Genomic DNA, 23,942 nt, shown 5'->3' on the forward strand with positions numbered 1-23,942 from the left:
CTCTCGCCGATATCTTATCTCGACGGTGACAATGCTGTAATTGAATTGAAAATGAAGTGAATGACTCTCTATCGTTATCAACCCCGCCAAAGCACCGGCCTTTCCCCCGCTCGCTCCGGCTTCGGCCCGGTCTTGTAAAAACAGTGGGCTACCGTTCCCCGGCCGGCTCTTGGGATGCACGGTTCTGAAAAAAAAATTCTTTTTCTAAAGTGTCCTCGGCCCGTGAAAATTTGTTTCGTTCTTGTATCCTCAATTAATCGCACGGTACCGGAAATTCTGGGGAAAGCAATTGAAGCCAACAGAAACGGGTCCGTTCGGAAACCTGCAGAACCGTTGAACAGCTAACAGCTTAAGGTGAACCTTGCCGACATGTTCCTGTTTTTCTCGGGCTGTCACGAATGATCTACAATGTCAAATTCAGGCAAGGCGTCCAGTCACACACCAGATGCAGCATCTGCCTTGCTCGGCAGCCGTGGGGTTCGAATTCAAGAGCGACGGGCTTTGCCTCAGACGACGTCACTCATGCTTGCAAGCCATGCTTCCCGAGATTTCCACCCCCTGTAAAGGAACAGAAAAGAAGAGACCGTCATCGCGGGGGAAAGAAACAGAAAGTGAATGAGAGCCCGTAAAAGATTCGTAACCTGTTTTTTTCGTTGCGGACAGAAACCGCCGGGTTTAAGAGTCTGTTGCGAGAAAATGCCCCTCTATGATGTCACTATTTGGTATTGCCCTGGCTGAAATCTCTTGATCTGTTCCGAGATCTTGGATAGCACAGCTGTTACTGGCTGCATCGAAGCTGTTCTTTTTCTAGGGGCGTGTAATTCTTGATCGTTCTGGTTCTTGTCGGCGTTCAATTGAAAATGCTACAGTATGAATGTTCGAGACCGCAAGTGAGGCGTATCCCCTTGGCATCTTACAACGACGTAATTCTGGTACCAAGACTTGAAGCTTGTAGACCATGTTTGATGATCTTTATGCAAAGCTTACTACTTGCCACCACGGACCGGTTGGTGATGGATTATTCGGAGGATATGACTCTTTCTCAGCTCCGAAGGTATTCTGATCAGCGTATATGGTCCGCTCCGGTAGATAAGATGATCAATACTGACAAGCAGTGCTCTCAGCCTGGTTAATCTATCTTTATTTCCCTTCTTGGTTTAGCTACTTCTTGACTGCAGATTTCCATTGCCAATTGGGGAGTCTCTAATGCCGTAATTGACATGGGTTGGTAGAAACAAGGGCCGTTTTGACCAGCGTATCAAGTTGTCGATCCATTAACTGAACCACTTCGCTTTAGTCTAATTGAATCAAAGATTATGTTTCTACTACAATAGCTTTATATCTTATTCCAACGACTTCATCTGCAGACATACTTGGATACTCGGTGACACTCTCATACTGGTGCTTCAAATCATCAACACGAAACGCGTAGTCACCTGACATGACACCCCGCAGATTACAATCCTCCCCCGTAGTGAGGACAAGGTGCAGTATCAAACAAAGCCTAACGCGACGTCGATCAGCCGCGACATCTCATCCCCCGAAAAACCCTTAAAAAAATCCGAAAACGAACAATGCGCTGCATGACATTAGCTGCAGAACCATCTCTAAACGACGTCATCATTCGACGTTAGGCCAAGCCCCTTGCCAATTCACACCTCCAGGCAAGGCCATGCAGAGGCTCCCCAATCTCGCCCCAGCTCCCCCTAAGCCCGAACCCCCGGCACCACAGCCTCAACCTCATCAGCAGGCCGCACGCCCGCGGGTATCCCGGGCCTCATCGTCCCGCAAGTCCGCGACGAACCACGCGTGTGTGCCGTGCCGCAAGACAAAGACCAAGTGCGATGGGAGACATCCCTGCGCGAGGTGTCAGTTCAGCAGCAATGTCTGCACGTACGATACGAAAGTGCTGTCGGGGGAGATGCTGAATAGATTGACCAATGCCGTGAATGAGCAGAAGGGGAGGCTGAATCAGCTTGAGACTATACTCGCGGCCATGAGGAATGGCACGGATTCTGAAGCTGCTGAGGTTATGTCTTGGATAAGAATAGGTGAATCTGTTGAATCTATTGTTTCGTACATTGAGTCAAAGTCTAGGGCTGTTGTTGTGCCTCAGAGGTATGTTTGTGTTCTTATAAGTCTATTCGTGGGATGTTAGATGTGCGATGTCATTCTTACGTTTCATATGAGACAGCCCCAGCCATGTATTTCAAGTGAAGTGCAGTCTTGCTTACATTGTTCTCATCCAACTCTCATTTCCTTCACCTCATATGAGAGAAAACATGCTCTGGTATAGAGAAAATGTCTTTTCACCAGATGCAAATGAGTTCCTGGGCAGTGAGATGAGTTTGATATTAACTGACCACCAGGCTCGTCGGTGTAAATCACCAAGCGAAGAGCAAATTCATCGAAACACTATTCGACAGAGCAGAATGGCTCGACGGCACCACCTTTGAAGCCGACGCCAGGAACATCGACCTGGGTTCCCGTACAAAGAGCTACTTCTCCTACCACTTCGGCAACCTCCCCTTCTCCAGCGGTATAAAAGCAAACCACTATCCCGCCGTCGCCCAGCGAAGCCAGCTACAAAACTATTACGCCAAGCACAACTGGGCAATGATGACAGCCAACGACGGACACGGTGTTGACTCTGTGACAAAGGCTTGGGCGGACACACTCAAGAAGGCGAGGCAGTTGGTTACAGAGGGTGCAAAGCCTGATGATCTCACGGGGACGTTTCCGTGTGTGGCGGCGCTGTTTGATAAGGATGAGTATGAAACTGCGCCGATGATAAGTAAATGGGCTGTTCAGTTCATTTATAGTGCGAGGAGGCAGGATTACTCGTTTACGTCCATGGCGGCTGTGTGGGTTGTTTGGGTTGTGATGAGATGGCAGATCAATCCGACTCCACAGACATATGCTGTAAGTACACACACTCGTCTCAATTCTGGCAACACAGGATAATGGTGTGCTGCACCTATTGAGACCAAATGAATTTGGGTGCTGGAAACCCACTAATGCTCTCTAGGATCTCCCTGACTGGATCCGACCAACTGAACTTCAAGTCTTCGTCCCTCACATTGACATGCTGGATTGTATATCATGGCCGTACTTCCGAGACTACGTCATCCAACATCCTGAAATGCAGCACGGCGAATTACAATGGCTTGCAGCGTGTACTTCGGGAGTGCAAGTGAACTGGCGCGGCACAATAGAGGAAGCACTCTGTGTTGACGGTCCGACGGGACGGAGACGGTTCACAGCGGAAGCTGAGGTGAGATCCCTCGAGCTTTTCTCTTATGTTTAGTAACTGATATCTTGCAGGCGACGATTAGAGACCTGCAGGAGTGGTCACTTGCTGCATCGTATCGTGCCTTCATGCCTGGCATCGATGGGCAAATTCCTATTAGAACGGCAGAGGACGCTGGAGTTAAACAGGTGTAAAAGTTGTAGAGCGTTATCATGTAGCGATTATAATTGATGCAACACCAGCGATTTACATTCTTCATTTCATGTCAGCGGAGTTGATGTTGGGCATTGTTCTGTCCCTGCGGAGTTCTTTATATATCCTGAGGTGCAAGTGCAATTAGCCATACATGAATTGTAACTGAGGCTTTGTTACGTTCTGGAGAGTATCTTCTGGTTCATAGGGCGATGATGTGCCGGGATATTGAATCACATTGGTGATTCGCCCTTCGATCGCCTCGTCTCATTCCAACCATCAGGGTGGAGGCTTGAAGCTAAGGTTTCTGGTAACGCGTTCACCAGATTGTCTCTTCATGCCCTCCAGCGGAATCAATGAGTTATCAAGATACACGAACTCCCCGAGCCCAGGTGAAGCAGCCGAGGACATCCTCCGACTGGGCCAGGCTGCGATGTCCGCCTCGGCGAATGCTGAAGGAAGTCACGCCAAGCATTTACTTCTCACGCGTACTGCTTTAGCCCCTGAATGACTTCAGCGAAGTGAACATGTGCGGAAGGCATGGATCTTGTGAAATTGGTGGTAAACTCAGCAGCCGCAAGTGATCAAGACAATTTGACCTTGAGCTAAGCTTTGCACTCGGGACTGCCATGATTACTTACCTCAAACATTTCAGTGGATTCTTGCCCTTCAAGCGCGGCTTATTGTTGTTACTATGCAATGTATTTGTCAAAAAGATTTTGCCATGTTCGCTCAAGATGTCCTTGGGATCACTCTGCCACTCCGCCCTCCATCTCCTCTCATGAAGGCATTCATCATAGGCAGTATAACGCCCAGAGAATTCTTGCTCTTTTATTCGCTGTTCTGGTCAGACTGCAAAGGCATACTTCTATCGGTCATGGATCAGGGCGCCCAAGTAGGGACGGATCGACGAATACATCACGACTAGGGTTTACGAACTGCCTGCTGCGGTATATATATAGAACCAGGCATCGCTCAAATTTAATAAATGACTCCTTATTAGTGATAAAATATTATTGGGATAATATTTCGAGCGCCCTATGCCTCTGGGCTCCTTGTTGCGAGTGAGGTCCATCTGTTGAACATGGTGGAGGGGGACGGCAGGATGGGATACCTTCTACTCGGTGTTCCCTTAGGTGTTCTGTATTTACCAGGGGCAACATTAATTGGAAGACGCATCTGAATGGCAGTATCGTGTATCTTGTTCTCATCTGTACCTTAGTGCTCTCACTCTCCTTGCTAGTCCTTCAGAGGTACTCACGATACGCACGTGGAAAATGAATCTGTTATCAGAGCCCGAGGATACGGGTTCCACAGCCAGTTCGAGAACTGAAAGATATACCATACCTTATTCGAGTTTCAAGGAAGCTGATAGCAGTGGCACTCCTGATAACCCAACGCAGGATACTGTACCAAACCCGACCATACGCTGGAGATCAACCGCTAGACAACCTTTCTGTTACTAATTGTCGGAATAACTACAAACATGTGTATGCTTTAGATGTAGCGACGGTTGTATACACAAAACGAGACACGCGAGACCTGCAATGTGCCCTAATAGGCGTACACATTTCTACATGCAGCGACGACTAAGTTGAAGACGCTATGGTAGGCTGCGTATGAGTGGTCCCTTGTACGATTCGTCCGTGTCTCGGAACACCAGATCCGTTCAACGTGAAGTTACTATAGTTGGTGATGTTTTAGTGTTGAGCCATATGAAGCAGAGCTGCTGTGAGAAGCACTCTCCGCAACAAAACGGGGCTTTGACGCACCCATCTTTGGTGAGGGATGCCATCACTCTAATCTCAATTGTAGGTACACCGGTTTGAGCTTCATGCTTTCTCTAACTGCTCGTCCTTCAGAAGGGCCCATTCGTTTCGTACGGCTGCTATGCCTGGAAAGCATCGCCAGCTGTCGGCACCTACTCATGACATTTCATTGTGGAAACGCGGCCACCAGTCTGTAAAATCCGCCAAGTGTCTACAAATACCTCACCAGAAAGGGTTTCAACCTCGCTGGCGTACAGGCCGAGCTCAGCGACCCGAGTACCGCTGACTATGTCTGCTATAAGAACTTGTCACATCGTCTTCAAGAGCAAGGGGAGAGCAGCGCGGGATTCGATTCTTCAGCGAATCGTATCAACACAACGACGTCCTTCAAAAGCTGTATTAGTCGTCCTCACGCACTGTCCTGCTGGCATTCGTTTAAGACCCCAGGCTTCTTATACGGCTTCAAGCGCTAGATGATGCAGAGTTTGGGCATCGCTGGTACTGGGAAGAGACATGTAGATGAGGTGACGTACTAATTCGGATGAGGGAAGAGATGAGAGGTTCAAGGCCGGCTGGTGATAATTTATATGGCGCCCGGGTAAGTATATGTTGGTCGTCGAAGAGTCGAAGTACTATAGATGCTGATGGCATTTGTTGGCATAGTCTGGTGTCATCGACCGCGCTCGTGAGGGAGGATATTCTCTCCGTCACCATTTTGTGAAACTCCTTTGCAGTTCTCAGTGCTATCAGACCAATGCGTCTTTCGATCAGTGCCCCGACGAAAGTTTTCTATATGCGCGCCTTTTGACGTGTAAGATTGTTCTCTTGATCTTTTGCATCCATGAGGATGCAGTCGCGGAACGTGCCCGACATGCAAGTTGAGCCCATGCCTCTCAAAACCAGAGAACTTTCTCATCACTTTGGCTTCGGAGTTCCTTCTTATCGCCGTCAAGACGAAAACTGTCGTCTCCAGTCCCGTCCAATGTCGTAGTTCTCAGCGAGTCATCACCAAGTTCTCTTCCTTCGTCGGTTGCTACCTCCTGCACCGTTTGTCAGCGAGTTCAGCCTGCGAAGGAGTTAAATCATTCTCCGGTCAACTTTTCAGTTATTACAAGCTTGACTTTGTGAGTCATCGGCAAGCGTTCATCTTCCTGGAGCTTATCCCAACCACGCATCTCAGCGCCTGTCACCAAGCTTCCCCTCACCGTCAGAATTTAGCAAGCAAACAAACTCCATTGGATTGACGTCAAAGTCGGATGCTTCCAAGCGTTACTGTTTTGGTTATGTAAGTCCTATTAATATTACTGTTTAAAGTGCTAACAGGCAGCAACGTTAACGTCCATTGACTCTCACTAACCCAAGCTGCAAACATCCGGTGGTGCCGGTATTAGTGAGCTGACTGCATAAAGCTTGAGACCCAACAGCCCGGACTACATTACCTCATGTCCTAGCTATGAAGTTTTAGGGCTGAAGTGACATAACGGGTCTGGAACGTTGGATCGTTGAGGGGAAGACGCCGTGGCTGGGAAGCTTCGAGGTATGACGACATGGGGTCTTCAGCTCATGATGCACAGATTTATGGCAGTTGTTCATTATCTCTTCTAGATGGTGTATGCTTGAGTAGCTAACTGAATGCATCATGTACTGCTTCGTCTGGCTTTGAGCTCAACAGGATGCTGGCTCTCATCGGTATTAACAGTAGACCCAATACCGAGATAAACCCCATTAAAGAGTCCCCTGTAATAGTAGAACTGACCATACGTCCCCGGAAGCTGAGAACATACGTTATTCTCACCATCACTAATGCACTGTCCAGCTTGAGCTTCACATGCAATCTTCCGATCCTCCGTCTGCTCGCATGTAAGGGCGCCAAATGCAGGATTGTTCAGCGACTCAGCACTGCAAAGCTTGACACCGTTGGGTGTAGTACCATCTCCGTATGCAACACATAGGTAGAATCCGCCACTTGTTTGGAGATAACTAGTCGTGGAGTCGATGGAGATGATCAATGGACCGCTGGCGATGAAGCGTGGTGTTGGCCATACTACTGGCGAACCATCGCGGTCTGCGCCCGAGAGCTCTTCGCTGACGGTGCCCTCGACCTTTGCGGCGAGAATGAAGGTTTCGAGGGGACCGGCGATGTCGCTTGTTGTTGTTTCGGCGACTGTGAGCGTTGAAGCAGCGGTTTCGGTGCTGGTGTCGACAGCGGTTGCAGCTTCGGTGATGGTTACATCTTCCACTGTCGACGTCGCGATGCTGGTGGATAACTCGACAAAAGTTGTCGTCGTAGTCTCAATCTCAGCGGTCGCAGCCGTGCCTGTTGACAATTAGTTCCTCAATTCCACCAGACATTGCAGAAGTACTTACTTGAACCACTTGACTGGCGAGGTTTACATACACTGGCGACCGCAGCATCCGCCGCAAGCAGCGACCATAGAAGCGCGAAACGCATATTGACGATAAAATAACGAGCGACGACTGCCAAAGCAGATGAAAGAGCGGAATTACCCCATCGTCAATTCTGAAGACTTTTTTCCTATGGAATAGGAGATTAAACTATTGGGTTCTAGATGTTGACAGGCCCTCGAGGAGCAAGAAAACCTCTGACGTTGAATCAGGGTGCCAAAATAAACTGGTCTAAAGTACTAATAAGATATATTAAGTTTACCTAAGTCTTTTTATCACTTAGATAAGAGGTCCTGGGCTTTTTTGCCTCCCCTTGACAAGAGAGATTGCAGCTGAATGGCGAACTAGCAAGCGCTAGTTTGTGACTATTGACGGAGATTATTGTGATCGACTCGGTTATCAGTCTTAGGATATTTTTGCTTCAGCCTTGAAGATCGATCTGTTTAATGTGAAGCGTTTGAGGGTATCCAGGCGGCCAGGTAGGGTATTCACTCAGGTGACGCTTTGGGATATGGATGAGAGTCAATCATTCGGAAGCTCCCCTTGGGCAGCAGCGAACTTACAAGCCGTTCAAAGCCTATTGAACAAAAATCCATGCACCAATTAGACTCTCCTTTGCTTCAGCGATAAACCAATGTCTCAATTGTTCGTGATATGATCAGTATTCAAGAAACCTGATGCAACATGCCATCTGCCTATGCCATGTGGAGATTTCACACTTACCAAACCTTCTCTCCAACCACAAACCACCAAACACCTCCTAGCCAAACCCAATCCACACACGAAGTACCAGTCGCTCAGAACCTTCTTCACCAAGTCCAAGCTTAACTCACGATCTGGAACAATAGATCCAAGGTGGCATCTGGGGAAAGTGCGCCACAGCCAAAGATCTAACGCCACAAAAGTATTAATAAAATACCAGCTGCTCGGAGATGACCATGCAAGGTATGTTGTTTGCTATATCGAGAAGAAAAAAGAAGAAAGAAAAAAAAATAGCACGTGTTTTGTCCGAGGCGCAGTTTTTGTTCATGATTGTGGTTGAGTTTGTATTGTACGCCACGTAATTGTGAATTGTGGTCTTGGCGGTGAACGTATATCCCTTGCATTTGGGTGAACCGTTGAGAAACACTGCCTCAACTGCTTTTTTCAGAGCCACAGTCTTGACCGCTTCAACGAATGTACTGAACTGTCCAACTCAACGTTATCCGGTACATTCAATTGCTTGAGACTTCAGTCACTAAAAGGGCTCCTCTGCCAGTGGAACCCAGGGTCCTCCCGTGCTATGTAGGTACCTATTTTATGGGGCGGGGCAACCGGATGTTTCCTCCCTCAGCCTTAAACCAGTCTTGGCTTAAGATGCGACTGTGAAATGTGACTGTGACTCAAGAAGACAAAAAATCAATGATGTTTACTCTACCCGGCTATAGCGGCTTTCACGGGTACAGTAACAGACCTCAAATCACCGCTACTTATCCCGTAGACCGCAGTATGCTTCTGCTATCTTCTGTCCGTCGTCATGGTTCTATCATCCATACCACTGCTGTTAGGCAAAAGCTTATCGAACCGCCCTGTCTTTGGCGTCGTCGTTATCACAAGCCTGTCCTTGTGACCCCTAATCTTGATTCTTGGTCTTGGGCATCAGATCAGGCTTGCAAGCCTCAATCCATCCATGGTCCGCAGATCATGCACTAACTTGGCGTCGAGTGACAGGTCAACTGGCCCAGTACGTACTCAAACTGCCGAAAGGATTTTCTCTCTCTCCCGTCTCTTCTCGTATGCAAAGTCGATCACTTGTGATGTTATTCCGTCAGGCTATGTTCCGATGATGACACCCACCCTGATGACAATATCGTGGCCGTAAACTCACTGATTACACGGACTTAAGCATGTTTTATTCCCACATGTGACTCACTGACGCCTTTCTTGGCTCATCAACAAGAGCTCCCAGCTGTCTCAGACCCTCAAAGTGGCGCTCTCCCGCTGACTGCGTAAAGCTTCCCACCCTCCTGTTTGTTTGTCTGCGGCACTTACCGTGGGACAGGTTCGTTAGTATAACTTAATCGGGCTCGCCCTGATTTTCTGTTTGTTTTGTTCGGAGCTACGCTTTGATATAAATAAGCAGGGGTCTGCCTGTCATATTGGGCCAGAAGTGTGAAGTGAAAACCCCACTACAGCAGAGACAACTCACGAGCCTGAAACCAAGAAAAGGGCGAGGGAAAAAAGAAAGGAGAAGATAATTGAGGCTGTTTATATAAGACCTCAACTCCTTCTTCTCAACATCCATCTTCAACCATTCAAGCCTATTGTCATCACCACCCAAAATGTATCGCGAGAATCATCCAGGCCCTCTCTCCCTCCCCGCCATGTGGAGTCCCCCGTGCGACGAGGCAATCCCTCTACCAAAACAATCCCACCACGATAACCAACGATCCCGCCAAGCAAGCACATGTTCTGAACGCAGCTGCGAAGGCATGAGCCTCGATGAGACGAGGGAGCTCTGGAGATGTATGCTTGAGCTGCAACTTCGATATGGATGTTATAATTCCACGAGGATCGATATGGCCATTGATGCTGGCGAATGCGGCGTTGACTTGATGCGTAAGTTCCCTCTTTCTTTGGATTGGGTGTTGAATTGATACTAATTGTTTATAGCGAATCGCTTTATTATCGATACGCTCAATGAATCTGTCATCGATCTTCCTGATGAGGGTCGAGAGCTACTGAACCGCTATCTATGTCCATCGTCGCCGATGAAGCAGAAGTGGAAGTTCTGGAAGAAGGACTGAGCTTTGCGTACCTTTTATCAATTGGATCTATGGCGTTGATGGATGGAAAGACTGAGATGCATGAGCAGGAGTTGGATGCACGTTAAAAACTTGATCGATACCCAGATATCAGAATGGCCCTGATTTACTTACATATTTTTAATTGAACAACGTCGTTATCATCTCTCATCTCTCATACTCGATACACAAAAGGCAATCGATATACATCACACATCACAGCTTCTCCTCAAACTCTTTATCCCCAATAAACCCAGCCTGTATCTTCATACTCTCCAAAACCCTCCCCTTGACATCCTCACTCTCAATATCCATCCCCATAAACCCACCATGCGTAGCCCCAAACTCATACCCCTTCAGGATCCCCCACATCCTCGCCATCTCCCCAACACCCAGAGGAATGAAGTTCGGAATGCTCCACAGGAACGAGAAAGAGTTCAACCCAGCCGGTCGGGACCGCGATTCACCGGTGGCGTCTACACTCCAGTTCCCGACGCCTGACGCCGTCGTCATAAGCGTGTCGGCTATGAACAGCCGTGAGTTGTAGTGTAGCACCATGGAGCCTGGGAAGTGCCCGCCGAGCTTGATGGCTTTGGCCGTGGAGAGGATGGGCGTTTCGAGGGCCGTGAGGAAGATTTGATGTGGTGAGGAGAGGGTTGTCCAGATTTTGTCTTCGGCGGAGAGATACACTGGACAATTGAATGCGCGAGCCCATTGAACATGGGTGCTGTAAAAATGCGGATGACTTATAACAATCGCCTTCAACCCTCCCTCATTCTTAATCCTCTCGACAGTCTCATCATCAAGCAGCGTGATACAATCCCAGAGAATGTTGCCCTCTGGCGTTTTGATAAGAATAGCACGCTGTCCAATAGCCAATTTCGGCACCGACGAGATGAACGTGATATTCTCATCAGAAGAACACTTAGTCCATTCGTTTTTATGCTTCTTTTTCAATTCCCCCAGCGTAGAGAACGATTGTCCAGACGGCGGCACGAATTGGCGCGGGTCATCGCAGATGTGACATGTCTTGAGGGTGCTGCGATCAGACGTTGGGAATTGAGTTCCGCATGTGTCGCAGACGAGCCATGAGTCGGCAGTGATGGGGTCGTAGGGCTCTGGGGTGAAGCTCATGATGGGTTTAGCTTGCTATGAGACGATCTTGTACAGAAATAGGGAATTGGGGGAGGGTATTCTTGTTTTCTTGTATCACCTTTTATCCCCCACCTTTGAGCGACCTCGGCCGAGTTGTCACAGGTGCTGCTGCAGGTTTGTTGCAGATGTGATTGATCTGTAAGCTCTCCTCTGTAGTCAATTGACGTCACCCTGTCAAGTTGTCCCACTTTCCCCACGTTTGACACGATTGTTTGGAGGATTTAAGGTATTGAATTCCTCAGTGGACTCACGAGATTACAAAGCAGGATCTTTTGTTCAACCAATGCTTCAACTAGCGAGGTCTAGACTTATGATTCAATTGATTCCAAACATTGATTCCACATCGTACTTCGTATTCCTGGTATCAAAGAGTATCATGAGTCCATCACCAAACTCCAGACACCTACCAAATCAAGACTATTCCCAAAAGACGGGTCTACCACGCCTCCCACATCTGGTTTCCCATGGAGATCAACCTGTTGAACAACTGATCCCGCATAGAGACCGCCGTGAGATGATGTTCTTGCCCATCCTTCGTCCTGATCATCAAACCATCCACAATCTCACTCCCCATTGCCCAGCCGACAATGATCTTACTCTTCCACCCAAGACCACCCATCTTCTTCAATTCCTCAATATCGCCAATCGTAACAGTCCAAGCGGGCTTCACATCTCCTAGCTCAGTCGTCCAACTAACAGCAGGCGTTGTAGCCGTGGCCGTAATGTAAGCATGGCCCTTCTTTCCCTTGTACCGCGCTGGGAAGCGAATTGGGCCGGTGAGAGGATACGGTTCTTGGCCTTTGACTACACCGAGGCGATTCTTTGCGTGGTGAGCACCTGCTTTGGCTTTCGCTTTGTCGGCGGCCAGAGCAGTTGTAACACCACCCTTTGCTGTACCACGGATAAAGTTCATGATGCGATGAGATTTCTTGTGCTTTGTCTTTTCCTCTTCCTCCTCGTGTTCATCTTCGTGGATAATGTTTGGATCAGGCTGGACAGCCTCGGCGATTTCGCTCTGTGATACTCCTTCTGGTGGTGTTAGTATGTGCTGAACTTTAGTCAATGAGTATTACACACCTAGATGTTCCAAACCCTCTCCAGCAGTCTCATGGGGAACAGTCGGGGGAGGCACGTCGGAAGAAGGAGGGGGTGGCAGAGGAGCCTTGTTCTTTTCACCGATGCGAAGAAGAGTGATAGCCAACTGCGCATTTGTAGGAACGCCTCGAAGAATAGTGTTTCGCAACTCGACATACTTCTCCCAGCGGGGATACGTCCTGTTGATGAAGTTCATAGCGGGTGTGATGATGGGATCACCGAAGAATCCAAAGCCAGCAGCAAATCCCACTCCCTTCATTGCCATGTACGGAGTCGTGAACCAAGCTCCGAGAAGCATAGGTACAAGAACACCAATGAGGATAAACTTAGGTCGATGGCGATGGAAAGGCGCTGCCGGACTCAAGGCATTGCCGAATCGCTCCCAGGTATCAACAAAGTCAGCAATCATATGCATCGTCGGACGCGCCTTGTCCCAAACAGCGTTCGAAACCGGCTTTTTGGCTCTGTTATGTTCAGCATGAGGATTCTCTCCCACAGACTTCTGTCTAGCCTCGGTGGCCTCTTCAGTAAGTTTCGTCGGATCAGGCGCAGCGCTATCATCGTCGGGATCCGTCTGGGGGTGTTTACCCGCAGCCGTGCTAACAACAATCTACAAATCACTCAGTCTGCATACTTCAAGGATCAAAAAAGCAAATCTTACACCTGAACATACCGTAGACAAGCTCGTCACAAAGCTATGAGCTTCCTGTTCAACTGCTTCGCCCTTGTGCTTCTCCGGCGCACCAGTGACTGAATCATCGGAGGCCAGAACACCAGCTGCCGGTTTCTTGACGCCTCCTGTCTTGGAGTCGATTATCGAGGGTGGTGCTCCAGGGAAACAGATATCGCGGGCCTCGTGGGACCAGATGAGTACCATGAGGAAGACAATGATCGTGGGACCAAGAATATCGAGAAGCCATGCGAGTGTGTATACTGCGAGGAACGCAGATGTTCGCTGATACTCCCTCCAAGAGCGAAGACGCACAATATGCTTCCAAAACGAAAACAACTGCGCAAAAACCGAAACATAGAGTCGCTCGATCTGCGCCCTGAGCTTCTCAGGCGAAAACTCTTCTTCGTCTGCAATGTTCATATCCAGCATTCCCAGCGGTGGCTCCTCGATACTCCTGACGTAGAAGACCTGCTTATCGAAGCGTCGTATCAAGGCCCAGACATCTTCATTCTTCAAGCCTCCCACCAGCGGGGGCACGACGCGGGGAGGTTCGTTCCATCCTAGATTCTTGACTTCGACATCGCCGTGCTCAAGCTGCGCTGCGCCTTTTTCTTCAAAGTTTTGGGATTCTTCGGCGAGGGAGTGGCTGACGGTTGGGGCTTCTTCTTGGTGTTGTTCTATTATTTCTGGTTCGCTTCCTGTGTTGCTTGCTGTGTAGCTACGGTTTGGGTCCTCTGCTGTAGCCATGATGTCTACCGTAGAACGTTGCAGTCTCCAACGTGGGTAGGATTAATGGGAGATTAGAGTTGTTATGTCTTCGTATCTCTTGAGCTGGAATTTGATTCCCCGCCTCCTACGTCAAAATGCCAGGGAATCAGTATCATGACATCTGCCCTCCTTCCGTGACGTCATAAGGTCCTAGATTAACGACAGCTGCAACCAACAGATTATTTCCAATCACAGCAACTATTCCCCAGAAAATCCAAACACAGTGTATCACCTAAAGAGTAAAATCCAGTGGATATGATAGCTGTCGTAAGCTCTTTTCAGCTGTACTCGATGCAACCTCCACGTCACGGTTCCGCAAATGACACAAACGGGCCTTGGTTAGCGTCTTGATCTGGGTACACGCTGAACATCGCAACCTTGTTGGTAAACGCGCTCGTACCCTGTTTTGACGTGCAGATTTGCTTGGATGATGAGGCTCAGTCATGGATTTTGTCGATCCCGGGTGTAACCTCCGGCGTGGGGCCGATTACCGATATCGCGGAGGACATCGTCCGGAGGTTGTCAGCTCCAGAGATGGTGATTTGTTAGGATTTGTAGATAAACGGCAGCTGAAGACTGAATGCTACCCTGGACCAAGCCTCGTCGTCACTGTTTATGTCGGTTGAGACTCTTTTGGAACGACAACTGAGTGTGTAGGTGATTCCTGGTTTCAAGACATCGTGAGCAGAGTCACTGCCTCATGTATGGCAATTTCCGGCTGACGCCTTTTCGAACAACTCCATTAGAACCTCTTGCTTCCTCCATCGTTGACTGCCGCGGCTGAGCCCATATCTATTCTCTCAAGTGGGTGGATAGACAAGTGTCACTTGGCACACCGTTCGAGATTGGGCAGTGCCATCTCTCTCCGTCTTCCACGAGAACAGGCGAAGAGAATGTCAATTGAATGCAGTACATGCGAGCCAGTTTGGAATGAGAATTCCTCGATTCTGCTCTCTTTTTCACAGCAGCGTATCAGGATACTAATGGTCCGAGTGAGCCATCCACCCTTGTCTTCGGCGATGTTCACGATGGAGATTCTTGACACATCGCAACCAGGGAATCTCACGATACGCAGTACCTCTAGCATCAACTCAAGACTGATATCTTGATTCTCTTCCCTTTTTGAAGTTCTTGATCGCGCTCCCTTTGGATCCGCTTCCAGTGAAGCGATCGATTCAGCAGTCAATTCAACTACCCGGTAGCTCCAAGAACTGACGATACATTTTATCACAAACGGACCATTGAAGCGAGTATTTTACTCGGAGGTTTGTTCTATATGTATGAAGCTTTTTCTCAGATTCATCACATTCACTTTGCCTTTGGTCGTGCTGGATATTACCCAGGCTTGAGTTCATCAAGGTGTGATCGTCATGGAACCATCATCGATACAACAGACTTCACGAACTACATTCGCGACTAGTTTCCTTAGACTTCTTGCCATTTATTAATGCTGTTCATATTACCAAAGACTAACACAATAGCTATAGCACGAAAACATGATTGAGAAACGCACAGCATCATACCCAAAAGGACAAGCAGCGAATCTTACCTACCCTAAACCTTCCACACCGCCAACATGCAACGCTCAAACTCAACCGCTTCAATCATATCAATTCGACTGGATCAGACACTCGGCGCACACGTAATTACATTCACGGGACTTACATCCGTATTCTAGACAATTGGCGAATTTGATTGGCTTGGGAGCTTGAAAGCTCACCCTCAGATGGACCTACAACCTACGGAAAGCTCAACAAAACCTACAAATGAATCCGTCTACAAACGAAGCCAGTACATACATCCGGAGACATTCTTTGAGCCGCACTGAATCCTCTCTCCCGAAAAACACCGATAAACATCTTTGTCTTGCAACGCGCCATCTCCCGGTCCAGCTTCTTGATATCGGGTACAACAGCCAGCATCACAACACCTTTGCACACCCTCAAATGATCTACAACACATTAATTGAGGCATATAGACACGTCGACTTCCCTCCTCCGACATCCCATTCCCTCTCGCCACAATCAGGCCTCGTTCTATCCCAGGCGGTAATTCCGCATCTCATTCCGCGAAACTGATTGGACGAACCAAGTGTGATATCTCCTACAGCAGCGAGGCCAGAACAACTCAAAAAAGCTACCCCAGAAACCGGTGAGGCCTAGCTACAGAGCGGCCCCGGGGATCGAGGCCAACGCAGAATAGCATACCATCGAACTTGGTAGCCTCGTGGGCGGGTAATACATTATCGTGGCTATCTGAGAGAAGAAGTTTTCTCCCCCACACGCGCGCGATACAACTCATTGATTGTAACAGCCTCGACCACGGAATCAGGATGTGGGCGAATGAGCATCCGCCACACGGCGCATCAATTGAATGAACAGGGCAGGGGAAAAGAGACTTTCTTTTGGATGAACCAGCAAGGTACAGTAAAGCAAGGGAAAGAAAGGCAAAAAAGCAACAATGTATCAGCGGTGAGCTCTATGCAATGGCAGGGATTCATCGGCGCTTTCATTCCGACAACACAGCAACAACGGTACACTTGAGCGAAGTATTGAAGCCCGAATCTTTCGACTCTGCTCGAGATTCTAGCGTGTCAGCCTCGGCTCTTGCATTACAGATGTGTGCCATAGTATCCTGAATTTGGCTTTGTCACTATTGCAGATGCATATTCAACGGGTTCATCATTAATGCCCCAGGCAAGTCTCCCTCTTCTACCGTATAGAAGTCTTGGCTAATATACCCGTAGAAGAAAAATCCCGACGACCTCGAACTTTTGAGGGGTAAGGCTGGCAGGACTTTTGGTCATCTTGCCGGTGTTTATTGTGCTACGAAGGGCCTCCCCAGTACCTACAACAAAGACTTGCAAGAGAGCTGGGAGCCTATGTTAGATCATGTCAAGACTGTCTCCGATAGAGTGCAGATCGCAAATGGCATCCTCAGCACTCTCAAGCTTCGACCAGAGCGCATGATAGCCTCGCTCAACCCTTTCCTCCTTGCGACCGACGTTGCAGACGCCCTCGTGAAAATTTTCGTGCCTTTCCGTGAGACACACCATATTTCGGGACGTGTGGTGGCCAAGAGCGAGGAGCTGGGAATCCCAATGGACCAACTGAGCCTGGAGCAGCTGCAGGCCATTGATAGCCGATTCCCGGATAACATCAAGGATGTATTCAACTACGAGGCTAGTGTTGAGTCAAGGAATGCTCAAGGTGGCACCAGCCGAGCAGGCGTGCTAGAGCAGATCGAGGTCTTTAAGGGCATGCTGAATTAGAGGCGTTTGATAGATGGCTCGAAGGCTACGGTTGCAGTACGGAAATTGGGAAGGTAGAAGTTGATCTATTTTTTAGGTAAGAAATAGATCAACCGTGATGTTTATGTTCACCTGGGTTGGAAAATAAAATAAAGAAAAGCAAGGACAAGTGATGAGAAATTGTAGAGTTGGTGATGGCGTCAGATATGAAGGTCCCAAATGGGTTGAGCGTAGCCAGGGCCCGAAACCACAGCCCACTCTTCGTCCTCCGCAGCCTGCACTCAGCGACAGCTCAGCTTAGAGCAGCAAGAACTCAGCTCTGGAAACGAAAATGGATTTGGTACGCTTGAGTTTCGTCTCAGAGTAATGTGGTATCCATGCCATTTTCACCCAGCAGGATCCGCGAGACCACGTGCCTTACCGAGGCGAAGTTTCATCGAAATGACAGAAACATGTCACCAAGTAGTTCAGACGATTTGATGGCCACCTGGCCGGGATGGAGTGGTATCCGCCGGCGCGAGGAACGAATGACTGATTGTACAAGTCAGTCCTGCGTTCTCGCAGACCTGCAAAGGTCAGAAGATTCGGCAGTCAGCGCTGAATACGGCACAAGCCAACTGCAACTGCATTGAGTTCAGGTCAGGCAAAAAGTGCCTGCAGTAACTTCAGGAAGCCAATGGCTTTGCATGCAGATATTGAGCATAGGATCCTGAGAGCAAGCCAATGACAACCTCGTGCATTCAAACCTGAAATGCCGAATATCCCGAGCATCAAATTTCCGTGCTTACCTTGAGTATGAGCAAAATCTTGCTAAGCAGAAGCAGAGACCGACATGTGCATCGCGTCGCGCCGCAGCACAACGAAGGATTGGTCGTGCCTCAATGCCATGTCCCAGTTCAAAAGTCAGCCACAGGAGAAGCCACGGCCACACGAACCCTTGTCGCGATCGTCAGGAACGAGACACACCAAAAGCCTCCGGACCCCATGTCCGCTGGCCGCGTCCCTCTTCAGGCATAGCCAGGGCAAATCGGGAGGCATAATTCGCGGGTAAGCAGGTGAATGTTGCAGAGGCTGAGAAGAGGAAAAGTCAATCAGCCACCGTTGAAAGTTTTTTCATCAGAGTTGAGACATTATTCCTCTCCCTGCGGCCGCTCAAATTAACTGGTTCCTATTGTGTGTTCCGTTGCAACCCATCCAGTGAACCATAACAGCTGGAGTAATATGCAATAAGCAATTCAAAAGATTACATCCTGCAGTCGAGTTTGCTTCCCACGAATGCATCCAACTTCCAACCACTGCGTGTGGACGCAAGGGAACCCCTTCCATAGGCCTGCATATCGACCGATTTCCCTCCCGCTGACATTCCCCCACGATGCATCGCAGATTACTATCACGTTATCAGTTCCCGGTGGCTTCTCTTCTCAGCGATGCACTTCTCACGGAGACACTCGGAGCCGCTTCTCGGAGAACAGCCAAGAGGGACAAAAAGACGCGGCGTGGGGCCGGTGGAAGACTCTTTCATGATGACGGAAAAAGAAAGGCAAGACTGAAAATTCTGATCCTGTAAGCCCGGTGGAGATGCATGTGGGAATCTTCTGGCCAAGCACCCAAGGCACACAAACTGTCGTCAGCGTTGTTCTCCTCTGTTCCTGAAAAAGCCCCAACATCTGGTCTTGGTTGGTCCAATTGTGGTTCAACTTGATGCCAATCTATTCCATATTCTGTCTGAGGCCGAGTTGGCGATGATTTTTTTTGGCGTTCCTGCAGATGGATGCTTCACCAGCCGGCCGCCTTCAAGCACATGGCTTCCAAGCATATCTGCGCTTGATGTAACAGTCAAGCCTTTCGGGGAACAATCAGAGTATCCCGCTCGGATCGTGACGTGCATCTTACGAGCCGAAATAGACTCAACGACGTTGCCTCAAAGTTGTAAGAGATAGAGTCGCGATTGGCTGCCGCAAACGAAGTCGCCAACAATTCATGAGGCTCATGCACATTTCCCAGCATTTTGGGGCATTTTGGGGGGTTCCGCAGGCTCTGGGTGGCAGAATTTGCCCTGTAAACTCGCAGTTGTGCCTTTTGTGGGTGACATCGCGATTAACGACGTTGACGGACGATGTAACCCACACTAAAAGAATTTGAGGCCATTGCCCAATCGAGTTTTCTTTGGAAGAGCACTAGTATCGCCACCAGGAACAGATGTCAAGGCGATCGCGGTGGCTTGAGACCTGGCTACATCGAGAGATCGTTGCATACTCACATGCTTCAACAAATCTCAATTGCTAAAGATATCGGAGAACATGTTGAGTGTTAGACAGTGTGCAATTGCTCGGCCCTGCTCTCATACGATTTCTTTCAGCATCTTCTTGAATTGACCATCACATATAGTCGCATTATGCTGTTGTGAAAGTAGCATTGAGTTAATGGAATGCAAGTCATTGCAGCCGCAGCCGTTGGTATAAGCGGCCCGTGTGTCATTCCCGATGCTGATTCTAACACCATGGCTGAACTCTGTTCTCAACAAAGAGACCACAAAGTCATAACGTCCAAGTTAAGCTCAAGGTATCCGTAATTCGTGTGGCTTCCACGTTGAAGCCCGTACTTCAATTGTTATCTCGATCAGAATCTCGTCATAAACGCGGCGTTTTGACCGTTAGTAAAGAGCGTGCAGGTTGTAGTGTGGCGCTCAGAGGTTCCATAGGACGGCCCGACACCAGTAAGCGTCGCAAACTCTGTTGTCTTTTCATCCTGGCCACGAGGTTTTGACCAATTTGTAAAAAGCCCCGCGAAGTTTTCAATTTGGCAAAGAGACTAATTCCAAGTGATGATGTTGATCATGATGACAATGACGGCATTTGGTGGACTCTTGCTGAAGCTCTTTCACTAGGCACCCGCAGCCTTGGTTAAGCTTCTTTCCTTGTTGGTGAAGGATCGTCGCAATCATGAAGATGGTGTTCTGCCTTGCGACCGAGGCATCAACAACCTGCGGCGGGTCAAAGCAAAGGTTCTGCTGCAAGGGGCCTAAACGGGAGTGGTCAACCAATCAACAAGCCCTAGTTAACGAAGACTTTTATCAGCCATGAGAATAGAAGCAACTTCGGCGCAATTAATTGTGCTTCGGATGGGACTCTCAAGCCCTAGCAGTTGAAGATGGTGGAGGGGTCGGAATCTCTGTTGAATTGAGTTTGTGCGAACACGGATTGAGAACATTGAAGATTCCGAGTTGCATCCCGGGTGTGATAGAGTTGTTGACTTCAACTCCGGGACATTGGCCGTCAGGATCCAGCTCCATTGGCGGAAAGAGTGCCTCAATGGTGTGCCTCAAAAGATCATCAGTATGGACTTGTTCCTTCATTCAAGGCCGTCAGCCACATGAACGGCTTTGGAATAGTAACAAGATATGCAACCCTGGCACTGGACGAGCAACTAGCTCTCAGAGAAGGTTCTGTCAAGCCGAACTTCCTGTCCCCTCTCAACAGTGACCTTTCCGTCTTCTCTGCCACATGGTTCATCCGCGTATCTGACAGCTCAACGAATTGTCAAGTGTAAACTCAAACAGACACTTCTAAGCGATGTCTTCTGGAGTTCAATAAGACTCGAGAGTAGCGCCACTGGGACTGGGGCCGAGCCTGTCTATCACAGCAATTCGCGCATTATAGCGCCCATGCCCATACAACGAAGCTAGAGTCCTGGTGTTGGATTTGTAACTTTGTTCACCATGGCGCAATCGTTATCAATGTCAAATGCAAGCGAGCAAAACCGGCAGGTCTGAACCATCAAGAATGGAAGTCATTGTGTGACTGTTGTAAAGCCTTGAAATGGAGCCTCCCAACACCCATGTCCATCCATTGTTGAAAGGTCCCAGCGACAAGGAACACAAGCGCAAGGGCGGAATCCTTGACAGCTTCCGCGGGCAAAACGGTCAGCCTCCAAAGACTTCCTTCCAATGTCGGCCCAGGTATCGTGGTGAGGCTAATGCAACAGGGCCTCAACCCGGGGCTCAGGGTCATCGTGGCTGCTGGAGGATGGCTAAGGGTCTGGCAACACGCCGACAACTGGCAGTACGTATCACTAGGCGCATCTTGCGTGCTGGTCGGTAAAACAGGATGCAATCGGTGTATTCATCCGAGAACGGTGGTGCTTCAGAACGTAAATTCATGCCGATGGGGCATGTAGCTGCTTCAATACGAGCAGATTTGTAATTCTCCGACGCTCTCCACGAATTGCTTGCCTATTCCCCAGGCGATCAACACCTGGAGATCGCGATGTTGACCGATGAAAGACGACTGGGTAGGGACCTGGTAGATCGACACAGTCACTAGAGACAAGTAAAATGAGCAGTTGAGGGTTAAGCTTTTCATCAAACAACTGTTCCCGGAGCGTTGGACGCCGGTGCAAGTTGGCGTGGCTTTGGCAGCCTCTCGGTGTCAAGCTCTGCAGCCACCCAGTCCCGCCGGCGAGGCTAGAGGGACTTCCATGTTCTTCCATGGGATCCCGGCGCACCATCGGCGTCGCTTCCCTTCCGCTGGGAAGCTTGGACTGCGGACGCTATGCCGCGATGGGTAGGCGTGCCCCGTTGGCCACGAGTCTGTCGCGCGACAGGATGCAAAGTTGAAGACATGACATGACAAAGCAAAGCAAAGAAATGAAAGACATGGAAAGCCTTGTTTGTCAATGGCAAGGCAGAGGAATTCCGAGTTCAGACTGTTTTGTGTCGATGCATCTCGATGCATTCACTCGATGTGTCACTCCATCTTGAATATTGTCAAGGGTCTTGAAGGAAGACGAGGGACCAACCACTAGGCGAGAACGCGGTCTTTTGGAGGGGCGCGGAACGATTCAATGGCCTCGAACAAGGCGACTATGAATGACTCTCTGTCATCCTTTGAAAAGAAGCAAATCAAGTGTATCGGAAACATCCGTCCTCGCTCTGACGAAATGGCCCGCGGTTGAAACTTGACCGGTAGTTGACTGTAGGCGGTCAACTCAGCCAAACGGTCAGTTGAGGCCCAAGTCATGAGCTGGAAACACAGCGGGTGGAATTGCGAGCACGGGGAAACGGGAAGACCCAGTTGTCTCGTGGAAACAAGACCAACGCTCAGTCTCTATCTCAAAGGGAAGTGATCGACAAAATGGCTTCTTCCATTGAAGCTGTGAACAACGACGTAATATTGCATAGCCAGAAAGCTCAACAAGTTTATTCAGCCGGTGCCATGGGAAAAAAAAAAAAAAAAAAACGGCAGAGCTGGTTGCCTTTTTCGCGCATACAGAGTTGAGTTATGCCGTCAGCGGCTTCGGTCAACGATTTGGCAAATTCAAATTCGGTTGCTGGTTTGAGTTTATTGGTGGCGGGATCAAGACCGAAAATTGGAAGCTCAGCAGAGAAATGCTCGGGCTGGATTTCCGCTTGCAATGGAAGCCAGCACGCGCGGGGTTTCCACAACGGCACAAGTCGCCTGGCCTAGCGAGAGAGCCCAGAGTCAGAGATAACGGTGAAGTGCAAACCCAACTGCAATTACCATACCGCAAGTCTGGTCTTCCAAAAACTCACTGATCCATGAGAATCCGGGGCAAGGATGGAATGGTCATGGCAGAATCGAGGCCGACCCAGAGAGGCGGTGCCAGCCCAGCCCAGCGAAGATACGATGCTTCAGTGCAAGGCTACGTACCCCCTGCTGACTCCTCCAAACCTTTCCCATCTGAGCTGCTTAACCCATGTCACCGGCTTCTCGATGCTCATCGCCTATTGAGAGCCCTGGCTGACAGGGAACCAGACTTTGGAAGAGCTGGGTCCAGGCCCAAAGCGGAACGCAAAGTTTCAATGAGGAAATTTTGGTAAGAATGAGAATGATACAGAGTTTGAGCTTCGAATTGATTGCTAGCAAAAAAAGAAACGTGATCGGCAAAAACGATGAGGTCAATGAATTGGAATGCGGGTAAAACAAACAAACCAAAAAAAAAAACTCCAGAGAGTGATCATCTTTGCATCCAATGGCAGGAGGGGGAGCTAGAGCTATCGCTTCCATGTGAAAGCAAAGCTCCCAGCTTTGCATTCAGGGAATGCATTCCAGCTCTTACCAATTCGGGAGTTACACAAAACGGTTTTCCAACGTTTGAGCCACAGAAGCATAAAACTGATTGTGCATTGCATAAACAGACAGCAATAGGAATTATGTTTGTGTATAAAGTGCTTATACAAACACAAACTCTGAATTGACTTTGCACCGTCATCGATTAGCAATTGTCGAAGGGAAGACCCCTGTAACTAAGTACCAAAGCCTCTCGGTCATGGATGGATACTGGCTTTGGCTGCTCTGGTTTGTTGTCCCTTTCAGGGTCCATGCGGTTCCCCCCAATCGAATATCGTTCGTACGGTCCTGCTATTGCAGTCTACGTTTGACTCAAAAGTTAGGTCAAAGTCAAGGTTAGGCTTTTCTTTGCCCGTGCATGTTCTGCAGCCATTGTTTCATCTGTCTATAAGGTCAATATCAATGTGATTGTTTCGGGTTGCCGTTCTGTCGATCATGTAAACAACACGGACAGCCTCATCAGAGCACGGCTAGTTCCCCTTCCTCATCGTGACTCTGTCGCTCTGAATAAA

At 49.0% G+C, this 23,942-nt stretch overlaps 9 protein-coding genes across 13 annotated transcripts; 5 read left to right on the forward strand and 4 right to left on the reverse strand.

Annotated features, from left to right (window-relative positions):
- Positions 1-869: 869 nt before the first annotated feature.
- Positions 870-3,552, forward strand: FOIG_09386 (uncharacterized protein). Of its 2 annotated transcripts, XM_031209638.1 has the most exons (4): positions 870-2,118; positions 2,370-2,922; positions 3,029-3,274; positions 3,325-3,552. In XM_031209638.1, the coding sequence occupies exons 1-4, from the start codon at positions 1,673-1,675 to the stop codon at positions 3,442-3,444; spliced, it is 1,365 nt and encodes a 454-aa protein (XP_031060725.1). In that variant the 5' UTR covers positions 870-1,672; the 3' UTR covers positions 3,445-3,552. The 2 variants fall into 2 exon arrangements, with proteins under 2 accessions (XP_031060725.1, XP_031060726.1); XM_031209639.1 differs by having other exon boundaries at positions 3,029-3,552.
- A 1,461-nt stretch (positions 3,553-5,013) lies between these two features.
- On the reverse strand, positions 5,014-8,563 carry FOIG_09387 (uncharacterized protein). Its single transcript, XM_031209640.1, has 2 exons — positions 7,579-8,563; positions 5,014-7,528 (listed from the first exon to the last, which is right to left on the reverse strand). The coding sequence occupies exons 1-2, from the start codon at positions 7,661-7,663 to the stop codon at positions 6,849-6,851; spliced, it is 765 nt and encodes a 254-aa protein (XP_031060727.1). The 5' UTR covers positions 7,664-8,563; the 3' UTR covers positions 5,014-6,848.
- A 572-nt stretch (positions 8,564-9,135) lies between these two features.
- FOIG_09388 (uncharacterized protein) lies at positions 9,136-12,081 on the forward strand. Of its 3 annotated transcripts, none has more exons than XM_031209642.1 (3): positions 9,136-9,340; positions 9,668-10,215; positions 10,270-11,900. In XM_031209642.1, the coding sequence occupies exons 2-3, from the start codon at positions 9,939-9,941 to the stop codon at positions 10,401-10,403; spliced, it is 411 nt and encodes a 136-aa protein (XP_031060729.1). In that variant the 5' UTR covers positions 9,136-9,340; positions 9,668-9,938; the 3' UTR covers positions 10,404-11,900. The 3 variants fall into 3 exon arrangements, with proteins under 3 accessions (XP_031060729.1, XP_031060728.1, XP_031060730.1); XM_031209643.1 differs by lacking the exon at positions 9,136-9,340 and adding an exon at positions 9,419-9,605 and having other exon boundaries at positions 9,659-10,215; XM_031209641.1 differs by having other exon boundaries at positions 9,136-10,215; positions 10,270-12,081.
- FOIG_09389 (uncharacterized protein) lies at positions 10,617-11,534 on the reverse strand (the record flags this gene model as incomplete). The annotated part of the gene is made up of 1 exon (XM_031209644.1): positions 10,617-11,534. The coding sequence occupies one exon, from the start codon at positions 11,532-11,534 to the stop codon at positions 10,617-10,619; it is 918 nt and encodes a 305-aa protein (XP_031060731.1).
- On the reverse strand, positions 11,752-14,245 carry FOIG_09390 (uncharacterized protein). 2 transcript variants are annotated; one of them, XM_031209646.1, is made up of 3 exons: positions 13,324-14,245; positions 12,633-13,260; positions 11,752-12,581 (listed from the first exon to the last, which is right to left on the reverse strand). In XM_031209646.1, the coding sequence occupies exons 1-3, from the start codon at positions 14,068-14,070 to the stop codon at positions 11,992-11,994; spliced, it is 1,965 nt and encodes a 654-aa protein (XP_031060733.1). In that variant the 5' UTR covers positions 14,071-14,245; the 3' UTR covers positions 11,752-11,991. The 2 variants fall into 2 exon arrangements, with proteins under 2 accessions (XP_031060733.1, XP_031060732.1); XM_031209645.1 differs by having other exon boundaries at positions 11,752-12,584; positions 13,324-14,199.
- Positions 14,246-15,530: 1,285 nt separating this feature from the next.
- On the forward strand, positions 15,531-16,353 carry FOIG_09391 (uncharacterized protein). Its single transcript, XM_031209647.1, has one exon. The coding sequence runs from the start codon at positions 15,858-15,860 to the stop codon at positions 16,167-16,169; it is 312 nt and encodes a 103-aa protein (XP_031060734.1). The 5' UTR covers positions 15,531-15,857; the 3' UTR covers positions 16,170-16,353.
- Positions 16,354-16,359: 6 nt separating this feature from the next.
- FOIG_09392 (argininosuccinate lyase) lies at positions 16,360-17,743 on the forward strand. Its single transcript, XM_031209648.1, has 2 exons — positions 16,360-16,787; positions 16,838-17,743. The coding sequence occupies exons 1-2, from the start codon at positions 16,779-16,781 to the stop codon at positions 17,360-17,362; spliced, it is 534 nt and encodes a 177-aa protein (XP_031060735.1). The 5' UTR covers positions 16,360-16,778; the 3' UTR covers positions 17,363-17,743.
- On the reverse strand, positions 16,823-22,571 carry FOIG_09393 (uncharacterized protein). The gene is made up of 2 exons (XM_031209649.1): positions 18,130-22,571; positions 16,823-18,050 (listed from the first exon to the last, which is right to left on the reverse strand). Exon 1 carries the CDS (start codon positions 21,845-21,847, stop codon positions 21,497-21,499), a length of 351 nt encoding a protein of 116 aa, XP_031060736.1. The 5' UTR covers positions 21,848-22,571; the 3' UTR covers positions 16,823-18,050; positions 18,130-21,496.
- Positions 21,160-21,494, forward strand: FOIG_09394 (uncharacterized protein; the record flags this gene model as incomplete). Its single annotated transcript, XM_031209650.1, is given in 2 exon segments — positions 21,160-21,402; positions 21,417-21,494. 2 exon segments carry the CDS (start codon positions 21,160-21,162, stop codon positions 21,492-21,494), a joined length of 321 nt encoding a protein of 106 aa, XP_031060737.1.
- Positions 22,572-23,942: the final 1,371 nt, after the last annotated feature.

This window comes from Fusarium odoratissimum (genome assembly GCF_000260195.1).
Source record: "Fusarium odoratissimum NRRL 54006 unplaced genomic scaffold supercont1.15, whole genome shotgun sequence".
NCBI classification, from domain to species: Eukaryota; Fungi; Ascomycota; class Sordariomycetes; order Hypocreales; family Nectriaceae; genus Fusarium; species Fusarium odoratissimum.

Coding starts and splice junctions, on each gene's coding strand:
- FOIG_09386 (XM_031209638.1), top strand. CDS start 1,673: ATGCAGAGGCTCCCCAATCTCGCCCCAGCTCCCCCTAAGCCCGAACCC. Junction 2,119..2,369: donor GCTGTTGTTGTGCCTCAGAG/GTATGTTTGTGT, acceptor ACTGACCACCAG/GCTCGTCGGTGTAAATCACC. Junction 3,275..3,324: donor GGTTCACAGCGGAAGCTGAG/GTGAGATCCCTC, acceptor GATATCTTGCAG/GCGACGATTAGAGACCTGCA.
- FOIG_09387 (XM_031209640.1), bottom strand. CDS start 7,663: ATGCGTTTCGCGCTTCTATGGTCGCTGCTTGCGGCGGATGCTGCGGTC. Junction 7,529..7,578: donor TCGCCAGTCAAGTGGTTCAA/GTAAGTACTTCT, acceptor AATTGTCAACAG/GCACGGCTGCGACCGCTGAG.
- FOIG_09388 (XM_031209641.1), top strand. CDS start 9,939: ATGTATCGCGAGAATCATCCAGGCCCTCTCTCCCTCCCCGCCATGTGG. Junction 10,216..10,269: donor ATGCGGCGTTGACTTGATGC/GTAAGTTCCCTC, acceptor AATTGTTTATAG/CGAATCGCTTTATTATCGAT.
- FOIG_09390 (XM_031209645.1), bottom strand. CDS start 14,070: ATGGCTACAGCAGAGGACCCAAACCGTAGCTACACAGCAAGCAACACA. Junction 13,261..13,323: donor TTGTGACGAGCTTGTCTACG/GTATGTTCAGGT, acceptor AGTGATTTGTAG/ATTGTTGTTAGCACGGCTGC. Junction 12,585..12,632: donor AGAGGGTTTGGAACATCTAG/GTGTGTAATACT, acceptor TAACACCACCAG/AAGGAGTATCACAGAGCGAA.
- FOIG_09391 (XM_031209647.1), top strand. CDS start 15,858: ATGAATCCGTCTACAAACGAAGCCAGTACATACATCCGGAGACATTCT.
- FOIG_09393 (XM_031209649.1), bottom strand. CDS start 21,847: ATGGTGCGCCGGGATCCCATGGAAGAACATGGAAGTCCCTCTAGCCTC.